This window comes from Carettochelys insculpta, chromosome 1, assembly GCF_033958435.1.
Source record: "Carettochelys insculpta isolate YL-2023 chromosome 1, ASM3395843v1, whole genome shotgun sequence".
Classification (NCBI taxonomy): domain Eukaryota; kingdom Metazoa; phylum Chordata; order Testudines; family Carettochelyidae; genus Carettochelys; species Carettochelys insculpta.
In genome coordinates, this window is record NC_134137.1 from 192,543,072 (window position 1) to 192,555,514 (window position 12,443).

Genomic DNA, 12,443 nt, shown 5'->3' on the forward strand with positions numbered 1-12,443 from the left:
TTGGAGGAGGCTCGTGTTCTCCATGTTGCCCACATGCTCTCAGCTTCCTGCCACAGGGTTTCTGGCTCCCTGTGTCTTTAAACGTAGCTGGACACAGAGACCATAAAGCCCCACTGGCATTGGCAGAGGCATCTTTGCGCTCCAGCTGTCAGGTGCCATGGAGAACCCACTTTTTCGAAAGAGCAGCCCGCAGAGCAGCTACACATTTTCTTTTGAAAGTCTTTCAAAGGGGGGCACTCTTCCTGAAACAGGAATAGAAGAGCGATTTCAAATCTTGGGCCGCATTCTTTTGAAATTCCTTTCAAAAGGATGCGTTTTGTGTGTAGACACTCCACGGGGTATTTCAAAAGAAGACGTCCTTTTGAAAAATACTTTGAAAGAACTTTCTGTTGTAGACACAGCCTACAATTTAACTTCCACTTTTTAAAACAATGCCTTTTTTATCCATCACTGCTTCTTTTACATGGTTGTAAAGCCACAGTGACAGTTGTTTATTCTCTTACCTTTTTTTTTTTTTTTTTTTTAAATTTAAGCCTTTATAATGTTCTCTTTGAAAAGTTTTCATACAGCTTGCAAGGGATTTCACTTTTGGCACTACACCTTCAATTTCTGTTTAAGATCCTAAGTTTTATGTTGCTCCCCTTTCCGAAATTAAATGCCATCGTTTTGGGCTTCTGTGGTGTTCTTCCTACCACAGGGATGTTAAATTTAGTTATGTTATGGTCACTATTTCCAAGCGGTTCAGTTATATTCACTTCTTGGACCAAGTACAGTGCTCCACTTAGGACTAAATCAAGAATGGCTCTCCTTGTTTGCATTCCAGAAACAGCTGCTTCAAGAAGCAGTCATTCAAGGTGTCAAGAAACTCTCTCTGCATTCCATCCAGAGGTGATGTATACCCAGTCAATATGAGGATAGTTGAAATCCCCCATTATTTTGAGTTTTTTATATTTATTGCCTCTATAATCTCCTTTAGCATTTTAGTTACTATCACCATCCTGATCAGGTTGTCAGTAATATATCCCTACTGCTATTCTTACCTATAGCTAGTCAATACTGTATATCTTCAGACTTTTATATTTGTTCTTTCCTGGAAGAAGAATTTGTGTGGATTCCAGGCACTATTGTAGTATATTATTTTGCATATTTTTGCAAATGGTTAATATTAATTTTCATATATTTTGAAGACAGCAAATAAATATTCTTTAATAGATTGAAAAACTGTGTGCCAGCGCTTTATATATTTCAGTCGAATACATAGTAACAGGGCATCCCAAAACATAATAAATAAGAAGTTAGAAGGTTGTTGAAGTGATTTAAAGATAAATTAAGCCACTTATTTTTGTGAGATCCAAAGTCAGACCCATTGTACTGCCAGATGTGCAGTGTTTGAGCTTTATGCACTTTTTCCTCCTCTGTTCACTATTTTACTCGTAATAAAAGGAAGAAAAAAAAGGACAGAACCAAACAGCACTAATGAGTGTCGCTCCAATAAACACATACACAAATATTTACATCATTTACTGTTCTACCATAAAATGTTCTTTATAAAGATGAGGAATCAAAATATTTTCAGGTAACAGGATTACCTAAGGATGCATTAACTCCTTTTCACAAAATAATCAAATTTCTTCATTAAAATCATTCTTTCAGTTCTACAAAACAAATTCTAGAGAGTTCTTCATTTACTTCTGAGATGAAGTAAATTAGGCCAGCTATATTGTTTCTGAAATCTTTTACTGTAACAGTACTAGCAATGAATTTCACAGCAAAAGTTAGTGGGAGCTGACATTTCTGAGCTAAACTAATGTTTAATTTAAATAATTAAAACACAAACTTTATAAAACAAAAAATGTGTATTTAATCTGTGATGGAGTCTAGTCTTACATATTTCACAGTTACAAAGCCCCCATTTAATTTACTCTACTCAATTAAATCTTTTTCTTTTTTAAATAAATCTGAGAGCTTGCTGTATATAATATAGCTTCTAGTCCTATGGAAAATAATGTATTTTTTTTAAAAAAGGTCTTCTATGAATAGAAGAAAGGTGCAATTAATTTTTGTTTCAGAAGCAAGCCTATAACTTCACTTGAAACCCAATGTAGCTTCAAAATAAATGTGTTCAGATGTATTATTATACAGATCAGTAAGGAATATACAACAAGTAGGGTGTGTAGTAATACTGTGACAGATTTCCAATGTGCTGACATACAGTAATCAGTGACCATCTCTAAAGAAACTAGCCATATCCTGAAACACCATGCCTATCAACTTTATGACCAACATATTGCATCCATACCTTGTCTAAAAAAATAGCTATATAATACACTAATATACAATGTATCTTCTTGCAAACATGTGAATAGCCATAAATAAATCTTTATTCTTCCATTTCATTTACAAGCTACCAAGTACCATGTATTTACACAGCACTGGACACTTAAAATAGCTGCAGTCACAGATGATCCAGACTGAATAGGAAAGCTGTTGATAAAGTAAAGGATCTTAAGATAAAAGCAAAGTAATGCTGTAACAGACAATGGCAAAAAAGCGGTTCTGTAATGTTGCATCAATGCTGGTTGAAACAAAAACCGAGCCCCATGCGATTCTCAGCTTTAATTGTTTGTAGTCTGGCTAAAGTCTGTACAGTCATTTTGTCTTTTGCAATTATTAAAATAAAAAAAGTTAAAAACTATAGCAGCAACAAGCAAACCTTGTGACAGGTAGGTGAGGGTTAAGAACTAAAAAAGGTTTATATCATGTGCTTAGGAAGGTTTGCAGAGTTTATCTTCCATCAGCTGGCGTTCGACTGAGAGACAACATGATTCGGGCAAATCGCTCACACAGTTCATGTGTTGAATAGGAAGGTAACTTTGGTGGGTCATTGAAACCTTTAATCTCCGTAGAGCAATCTAGAAGTTTTGGCAGGAAGTCTGTCAGCTTTTCTTGCAAGTTAGCTGCAAATATGAAAAATAAATATAAGCACTTACTGCCTCTGGCTGCAATAAAGCAAAAATTGGCTTCACAGCATCAACCTTTTTTTTTTTCCCAGTTAGTTTCATTGTTATAAAAATCTTTCCTTAGTACTTTATACTTCAACTAGGAGTAAATAAATGAGTCATTCAGGAGGAAAGGAACAGGAATACACTGCAACAAAGATTAATTATGCAACTGTATTAATTTGAAAGCTTTTCCCCTTTTCAATAGACTTCATACAATACTTGGCCCTTTTAGGGCCCAATAAAAAGACCTAATGACATTTGCGATTTGTGGATTTCAAAGCATATTTCAAAGGAACAAAAGAATTATCTCTAACTTGAAGATAAGATACAAGCAATTACTGACTAAAAATCAGAATCATATTGTCTACAAGCTTTGTGTGTACAAAGAAGCTTTTAATTCAAGAAATACATGTGACTTACATTCCATTTCTTGTCCAAGATACGAACACCAGCGGTTTCTCATATCTTCCACAGCAGCAATATCTTTTTCTTCCATTTCATCAACCAGTAGTAATGGCAAACATGGAACTATAAGCTCATTCATAATGATCAACCCATTATTTACTTCCTGATCATCTCCAGATTCAAAGAGTGCCGCAGCATGTTCATTTAATTTCTTCACACAACATAAGAAAGGAAAGCCTATAAGTATATAGCATTTCACATTTCTCCAAATACCAGCTTTTTTAATATGTTTTTTTAAAGATTTATGTCACATTAAAAAAAGGCCATTTTGAAAATCAGCAGTGACCATATCACAAGTCATAAGTCAGGACAATCCTTGAAAATGTTTTTACTAAAGATGTCAGGTCTTTGGTTACTCTCCCCCTAACAGGTCCTTGAATGCGTACCTGGCAGCTTGTAATTTCTGTAGCTATCCCTGCCAAAGGCTAGATCCTCACTCTGTTCTCTTTTCTTTTTATGACTGATTAAAATCAAATGGCGGGTGGGGGGAGAATCTATTTCTACTACTGCCCTTGCTAGAATTAGTCCTCTTGTCGACTAGTCCTACTGTGGAAATATGGCAGCTTGTTGTCCAAAACTAGGCTGTGCTTCTATTCTTTGCCAGGCTACGTGAAGCAGAGGACATGCCACAGTAAAACAGGCAGGTACACATTCTGTAGGAACAACAAAAGGAATTATACCTTTTTTTCCCCCTTTTAATCCTTATATTTTACATTGCTACAATCCTACTCCACTTCTGGCCCTGTTCTTACAGAAGGGTGAGGATCAGCCCTTATCTTGTTACACTGATACACAAAGGGATTTTCAGTTGTAACTGTATAAAAACAACCTCAAGTTTTCCACTATTTCACACATACAACAGCTCCAAAATTATGGTCGTATTACACTTACTAGCAAACATTCTCTTCTGTAATGGGATATCAGCTCATCATCATGCCCTCTATACAGGCCTTTGGACAAGAGTTCTTTGTTAGTCTGATAAGCATAGATAAGGTAAAGCAAGGCTTCCATATAACTAAAAAACACACAAGAAAAGCATATATACACATTAGATTTATAATGCCCCTTATTCAGTAGGTATCATTTGTTTCTGTATCTTTTCTAAAGGTCAAATCAATAAAAAAAGCATGCAAACACTCACACCTAATTTTGTGTCTCTGTGTAGAAGTTAGGACATTTTCTTCTCAATTCACCTCAGTACAACTTTCTTGTGCAACCATAAACCAGATCCAAAGCTGAAATCAATGGGAAGTTTTCCATCGACTTCAAATGGCTGTGAATTAGGTCTTATACACACAAGAAAATTTCCTATGTATCTGTGTTACATTGGGTCTGATTCCCCACTATACAGCAACTTGTGGAGTTGTGTACCTTTGCCAACTGTGAGTGGAACATATTCCATTTCTCAAGTGCAAACTTCTGAGAGAACTTATTTTCATTGTACATTAATTATAGATTCCCCAAATTACCACTAGTATTTAGACAGATGTAATTATTCACAGATATGTGACTGGCATGACCTCCTCAAAAGCAAATATTTGTGGTATCAGTCTACTTCCAATTTTCACCTCCACAGACACATGTACACAACTGTTGGAGGACAAGTAACAAAGAACCCAACAATAAAATGTGATGATAGACAAAACGGACCTCCAAGTTCTGACACTGGTTGTCCAAAAGGATTAGTGTTATATCCTTTAGTGAACACATTAGGAAATCTCAGCATAGTATGGAGTAACAGAAGGAGAAAATGAAGGCAAACATCTTCTGAAGAGTCCTTGAAAATGAGTGCATATTTAAAGAAAAATACTGTTTTGTGCAAGCCAACAGCTTAAGGTGTATGCCCTAATTTACAAAGTTTTATTGCAATATAGCACCAAAGTATATTACTGTAGGTACATCAGTGAGAATAGGAAGCTTGATCATATTTGGACCTTTTGTCATGAATCAATGCCTGTAAAAGGTGAGTAGAAGGCTCTCAGCAGGGAGTGGTTAACTAAGCCAACGTGAGGAAGAAAATCTTTTTTGAACTGAGAACAATTGCATTCTGAAGAGGTCTTTGTCTGTGTAGCTGCAGGAGAAATGGTTACTCCTAAGCAGCTGGAATGAATCCTGGCCTTCTCATAATCAGCCACAGATATGTAAGTAGAAGGGAAATGTGTAGTTAGACATGATCAGGATATGGTTATTTTGAATGTAGTGAGGATTGTTTTTTCCAGGGGATCCGGTTAATGACCTGATGCTTTCCCCTGAATTCTCTACCTTCTAAGCTGAATCCTAGAGAAGTAATTCTCTGTGCTGCAACCAGTATGACTGCGTTACTCTCTTGGTTTGTGAATAAATCACATTTTCTTTTAGCAAATTATCTGATTCCTGTGTCCTGAGAAGAGTCTGTGTATATTCATGCCTTAGACTGACAGGCCAGCTATCGGAGTACAGCTCTTTGTTCCCAAGCTCTCTCTGAAGGAAAGGATAAGAGCTGGGTCTTATCCCACAGGGAGAAATTCCAAGACTGTCTTCCTGAGTTAAAGTTATTGTTTTTAATGTGGGTAGTGCCAGCTACCTCCAAACTCCCAACTCAGGAAATCTGAGACCTTGGGGAGTTATTAAAGCAAAGACTTTTACAGGCAAGGTTTGTTTTTTGTTTTTGTTTTTTTTTTTAAAGGTTTTGTGGGCTCCCACTTTCTGCACTTGGAATGTCAAAATGGAGAGGCACCCCGATGATTATTTTTTAACAGTCCATGGACATGAAAAGATGTATCAGGGATTTCACAACAAAGCAACACACAAATTTGCATGTCACAGCAACAGTTATTTTCATTAATCCCTAAAGGCATGACCTTGCACTATTACATGTCATTTCATATCATACAAGGCCATTCAGAACTTCTTGTCTGATACTCTGGTCCTCTTCCATATTGGGAATACTTCCAAATTTTGTGTTGTCTGCAAAGATAGTGGAGTTCCTCAGGGATCAGTCTTGGGACCAATCTTGTTTAACATTTCTTATACTGACGTTGGCACAAAAACTAGGCATGCGGTAGTTTGCAGATGACATAAAGCTGGGAGGTATCAATATGTAGGAGGACTGGGATATTATACAAGACTATATGTATGAACCTTGAAAACTAGAATAATAGAAATGGGATGAAATTTAATAGTGGGAAATCATGCATTTAGGGACTAAAAACAAAAACTTTTGCTGTACATTGGGGACTTATCAGTTGGAAGTGACAGAGAAGACAAACCTATACATATTGACTGATCATGGGATGACTATGAGCTGCCAAAGTGAGGTGGCCTTCAAATAGGTCAATGCAGTCTGAGGATGGATGAAATGATGTATTTAGACAAGAGACAGGGAAGTGGGCTAACAAGACCAAAAATGCTAGCAGCAATGACTGATGACTTCAGTTCTTTCAAGGCCAGTTCTCAATCAGTTCTCAACTACCTTATGGCTGGTAGCTGCCACTGACACACACATGAAATGCCTCCAACCTCTCCTGTCTTCTTCTAAGCACCCTCCATGTATCAGAACCATAAGATAAAGTTTTACTTTTGTATATACTTTCACCTTCTTTTGGCTCCATACTCTATGCAGCTCTTTTATGGGTCAGACTGTTAAACTGACTCTCCTCAGGATGTCTCGATGGCTGTGACCATGTGATGAAAAACTACTGCTGAGCTAAAAGAAACAGTCTGCTACTTCTGTCAGCACAGATATCTTGTATCACAGCTTTTGCCCTGTGAATTTTGTATTTTGCCCAAGAGACCAGCCTGGTAAACAAAGTGAGAATCATATTGGTATTTATGGAGACTTGCTCAAGGAGCCAATCTATTGCAGTACATCAGTGGGGTGAAGACACATCCCAGTATCACTTGGGATTTAGTATAAAATCTGTTGGATATATGGGTCCTCTACTGCAGCTGTGTCCCTGAGTTATGAAGATCTTTAATTCACCTCAAGAAGTTACAAGAAAGAACAGTGCTTTGGAAGGCCCTTGACACACAAGCTCCATTAAACAGAGCTGAATGCAGAATTTAAATGTCCACATGCTGCTATCAAAGGCTGAATGAATTCTTGATGGATCTCACATAAAAGATGAAGAGCAAGTACAATGTCCATTGTAAATCATCCAGAAGTGAAGCCTGACTGGTCAGGGTGATAGCACTTTGCAAGTTTAGGCTGGATCTGGGTGATTAGAACAAGTATAACTACTTTTCTGGTATCAAAGTTATTGGCCCATGTTTGCACACTGAGCTAGGAGGTCTTTTCCCGTAAACAGTAGGATGGTTCTCTCTTTCTTCTACCCAGACAGTACAATCGCTGTACAGACTTGGAAAAAAGAGTTGGTTTAATGCTACAATTATGGACTGCATGAAGCACCCGAGAAGTTTGGGATTATGCCATCAGGTCCAGCATAAGACCTCTTTGTAGTTTCTTTATGGCAGAGTAGGCCTCACACAAATTAGGTACTCTACAAGGGTTTGGGGTGCTATAACTGCATCTACTACTGCTCTTACCAGAACTGAGCTTGGAGCCACTTCAGAATGGCTAAGGGCATGCTCATAATATTCTTTTAATCTTTGCAAGACTTGTTTGTGGGCTGAGCATGTTTTACTTTCAGACATATTTATCCACATAAACACTGCACAAAGTCCAGTTTTGCATCAATGTGATAGAATAGCTTTGTATGAAGGTTGTAATGTTAGACTTTATTTCTACCTCTTTTGCCAAGTTCTCAAAGTAAGCTTAAGCGCACCCCTCCCCCCATACAAGAGGAGGAGGTTACTGGCAGGTCATTCTTACTGAAAGGCTTTTGACTTTGGAAAATTCTCTTCATTTTGGTCTTCAGAGTTGAGATTTATTAACCTACCGAGCATTTTGGACAAACCATTCCATCCTCCTTGCCCAGATAAAACCACTGAAGATAGTGGAGGTGATTACATTTATGGGTTGTTCTTCTGCATTGTCTTATTTCAATTTATGCAATGTTTTCAAATACTTCCATCTGCTCATTTTAATGGATTCCAAGCAATATCAATCATTCTTAGAAAATAATGGTGTATTTTCAATATACTTACCAATTATTTTTTTCTTTTGCATTAATCCAGTTTCCATTGCTTTTTTTCCTCCCTCAGAAACCATCTGTTTAATTAATTTAAAATAACTCCACTCTTAATTGCATGTCATTTCTTACCTCTTTTTTTGAAAAAGTTCCAATCCTACTATGAGATACATGGTTGTTTCTCTGAAATTTCTATATTCCTGATGCCATCTCTGCACATAAGAAAATATATTTAGAATGTTCATTGATAGAAATGAGATCTACATTTTAAATTCTTCACACAACACTGCATACACATAATAAGGGCTGATGAATTATTTGACTGGGGGGATAAGTCAAAACATTCCAAAAGTATTTTTCACGTAAAAGAAAATATCTTAAATTGTCTAAGTATTTATCATGTAGGAAAAAAAATATGTTTAAAGTGTGTACAATGACAAAACAACAATTAGATAGGAATACAGTTACAGAATTTGCTCCCATCTGAAAAAGAACAAACAGTATTTTAAAGGGAGCTCCAGGCAACATAATAAAACACCCTTGTTTATCTCCTGGAAGTGAGAAGGAGAACAACAAAAATGGGATTAGCCATTTTTTGGACAGAGACAGATAAGATGATATAAATAGATATAAATATCAGGCTCCAAATTTCAACAGGGGAAAGGGGATAGCAAAAAGGTAAATGGGAAGGGATAACCATTGTGTTATACTGGAGGCTGAAAATGATAACCCTGATCCTGAAGCAAAAAATGTTACAACACTGAAGACCAAAAGCAATATAGCTTGTACAGGAGTTACTTATATTTAATAGGTAAATTAGTGTTTTACTTTAAGTCTGCAGTATATTTCTAATCCAGTTGGTTAGAATGGCAGTTCTTAGTTGCTTGCAAATGACAGAACTTAAACCCCAACACAGCTTGCCAGATATCCATTTATGGTAAAATTCACCACACCACAGAGAGCCTGTATGAGCTTCCATAAGACAATTATTGATAAATCCTGACATCTTTGTAGATGGTGATGTCTCACCCCCATGTACAAGAAAACCCTGTTTTCCGCGGGGGAGGTGGCATGCATGAATAGTGACAGAGCCAAGATGCATACCACATACCTACATAAAGTTATGCAGGAATGGGAAGGAACTTGAACCCATAACAGAAAATAAGTATGGCAGAGAATCTGCCACTCTGACAATCTTCCCTCGGACTAGAGAAGCAGCACACACTGTAAGCCCACTGATTCTATTTCAGGTTGGTGAAGAGGTACAGAGCGTTTCTGTCTTAATTTGCTGGGGGAGGAGGAGCAGAGTTGGGGGTGAGGATCACTTTCTCTTAGACCTCATCAGAGTTAAAAAAAAGATGAGGTTCAAGTAATGCATAGAAATCTGTGTGGGAATTAACAGCCCATGAAGGATTTAGGACCCAGTTCATTTAAAGCACATGCTTTAATTTCAAATGTGTGACTAAAAGCTTTGCTAAACAGAGACTCTTGATATTAAATTAGGATGTGACCAGTTTCTCCAAATCAACTTGTCCAAGTTTAATCCCCGAATAGTATTTGTAAAATAAAGATGCATCAATCAAATACTCCAAAACCTCAAGGAGAGCACAGAGCACTGAGGGAGCAGGGGTGTCTCCTGAAATAAGGTCGTTTTGCTACCTATGCTTGTGTACTTAGAATTTATGTGGCAGGCTGACATGAAACATAGCAGCTCTGTGACTGCATGCTGAGGAAGTGCATACTTCTTACAGTCAATTTTAACAAAAACAACAAGAAATCACGTGGCACCTTGTAGACAAACAGATGTTTTTGGAACATAAGCTTTCGTGGGCAAAGACCCAGTTTGTCAGATGCACCCATGCATCTGACAAAGCGGGTCTTTCTCCACAAAAGCTTATGCTCCAAAATCTCTGTTTGTTTATAAGGTGCCACAGGACTTCTTGTTGTTCTTGCAGATACAGACTAACATGGCTACCCTTTGATACCGCCAATTTAAGTGCATCCAGCACATGCCTCACTTCATGTGCATGTCCCTTTAGTAATACCAGTAGAAAAAATACCCACACAGATGAAAACCACTGGAATCTGGCAACCCTGCATGTGGGCAGCCATAAATAAAATGTCTTGTGGGCCACAAAGAGAAGCCTGATGGGTCAACATGTGGTCCATGGACTATAGGTTGCTCACCAATGAACTATGCATTGTAAATGAACACAAGATCTCTTCTGAATTATTTTAGTAGATCATTATTATGTTACAATTTATAAGAACAAAAAGAAGACTGGCCTCATACTCTTCCATGTTTACTTCATCAGGCTTTATCATTTCAAGTTTGGCTTGAGCCACTTTCATTATGTTACGGCATCTTAAAAACAAAGAAAGAAAAGTTACAAAAAGAAATTAATTGGAGGTAACAGAAAACTCAGACTCATGTTAACATTGCAGAAACAACTAGCCCAAAATACTTCAAGTAAATACCATTAGAAAACTACAACACTGTACAAACAGGAAGCATGGTTTTCTGTATACGTATTGACTTCTCTGCCATGTATTCACAGGCAGAGGGTATTATAAGACCTACTTTAAAAACTTACTATTTAAATTCACTAACTTTCATCCTTTGCCAAAATACTTATTTTTTCAAGTTAAAAAATCAGTTAAAAACAGGTGTCTCATATCTCTCAGAACTTTTAAAATATTTTTAATTGTAATTTTGGAGAATGAGGATCTGAAGCTTCAAGAGGTGATATTGCGAGGGGGTCAGGATGCAGTTTTATTGTTTTTGTTTCCATATAGGTGAACAAGTGGAAATAGTTGGGGTGGAGCACAGAAGTTGCCATACTGAATTAGACATGTTGTCCATTTAGTCTGCTGTGCTGCTTTTTATACTGACCCCAGCAAACTATTTCTCAGAAAGGAACAAGAATATGTAATGGTACATTATGAATAATATTACACCCATAGTGAACACGTCTTTCTAATACTCTGATTATTTACACCATCAAACATAAGGATTTCATGCTGATTTAACTGTGAATGTTCCTATTATCCATATTAATATTTAATTCTATCCTGAATGCTACTAAGCTCTTGGATGCACTGGTATTTTGCAGCCCCCAGTTCCACAACTTTATTTTTTAAAGTAGTATTTCATATTGAAAATTGCGAGATTGTACAAAGAGAAATGGTACTAAAGTGCTGGCTAGACAAATCATATTGTTCGTAGTGGATATCTAATATCCAGGTTATTCATACAATATATACAATAGTTAACTAACATTTGAGTAACTAATTTGATTAATAAGATTAGCAAGTCTCATTTTCATATTACCTTTCATCAAAGCTCAGATTGTGATCTCCAAACTGTTCCAGTAATGTTCTCTCAATTATTTTCTTTGGTGCCTCATTCTGCACGAAGTACACAATTGCATGATGCAAACGATAATCACATTCAGGTGGTGGATCATCCTGAGCCAATTTTAGTAGCCGTGCATATTCCAATTTAATTGCCTACATAATTTAACAAACGTGTCCGTTATTTTTTCTAGTTAATGCTTCACAAGTGAATTACTTTTCTGAAGTTAACATCTTCATATTGCAAGCCATGCTACAAAATACTCAGTAATCCCACAGATCTATCCTTCTTAAAATCATATCCCCAAAGTACCCTTGTACTGAGAGTCATTCAACATTTTAAAAACAAAACTGAGGAAGTTCCTCTCTCTCTGATCAGCTAACCCTGGCAATAAGATAATACTCTGGTACCCACATGGATAGATCTTCAACACTATTTTCTCACCTGTGTTAAAACCCCCTCAGGGAAGATTCAGCTTTCTGCTAACCAACCACTTCTCCAACTCTCCTATCTTTTTACCTAAGGTAAGGATATCTGGGGCCATCAGAAATA

At 37.0% G+C, this 12,443-nt stretch overlaps 1 protein-coding gene across 5 annotated transcripts in view; it reads right to left on the reverse strand.

Annotated features, from left to right (window-relative positions):
- Nucleotides 1–1,506: 1,506 nt before the first annotated feature.
- The window catches only part of USP25 (ubiquitin specific peptidase 25), a 153,128-nt gene continuing 142,191 nt past the window's right edge, over nt 1,507–12,443 (reverse strand). For all 5 annotated transcript variants that reach the window (XM_074997567.1, XM_074997597.1, XM_074997587.1 and 2 more), the window contains 6 exons: nt 11,868–12,046; nt 10,823–10,901; nt 8,669–8,748; nt 4,359–4,482; nt 3,423–3,618; nt 1,507–2,957 (listed from right to left, as the gene is read on the reverse strand). In XM_074997567.1, coding sequence (XP_074853668.1) covers nt 2,785–2,957; nt 3,423–3,618; nt 4,359–4,482; nt 8,669–8,748; nt 10,823–10,901; nt 11,868–12,046 — 831 coding nt within the window. In that variant the 3' untranslated portion in view covers nt 1,507–2,784. The remainder of the gene's footprint in view (nt 2,958–3,422; nt 3,619–4,358; nt 4,483–8,668; nt 8,749–10,822; nt 10,902–11,867; nt 12,047–12,443) is intronic.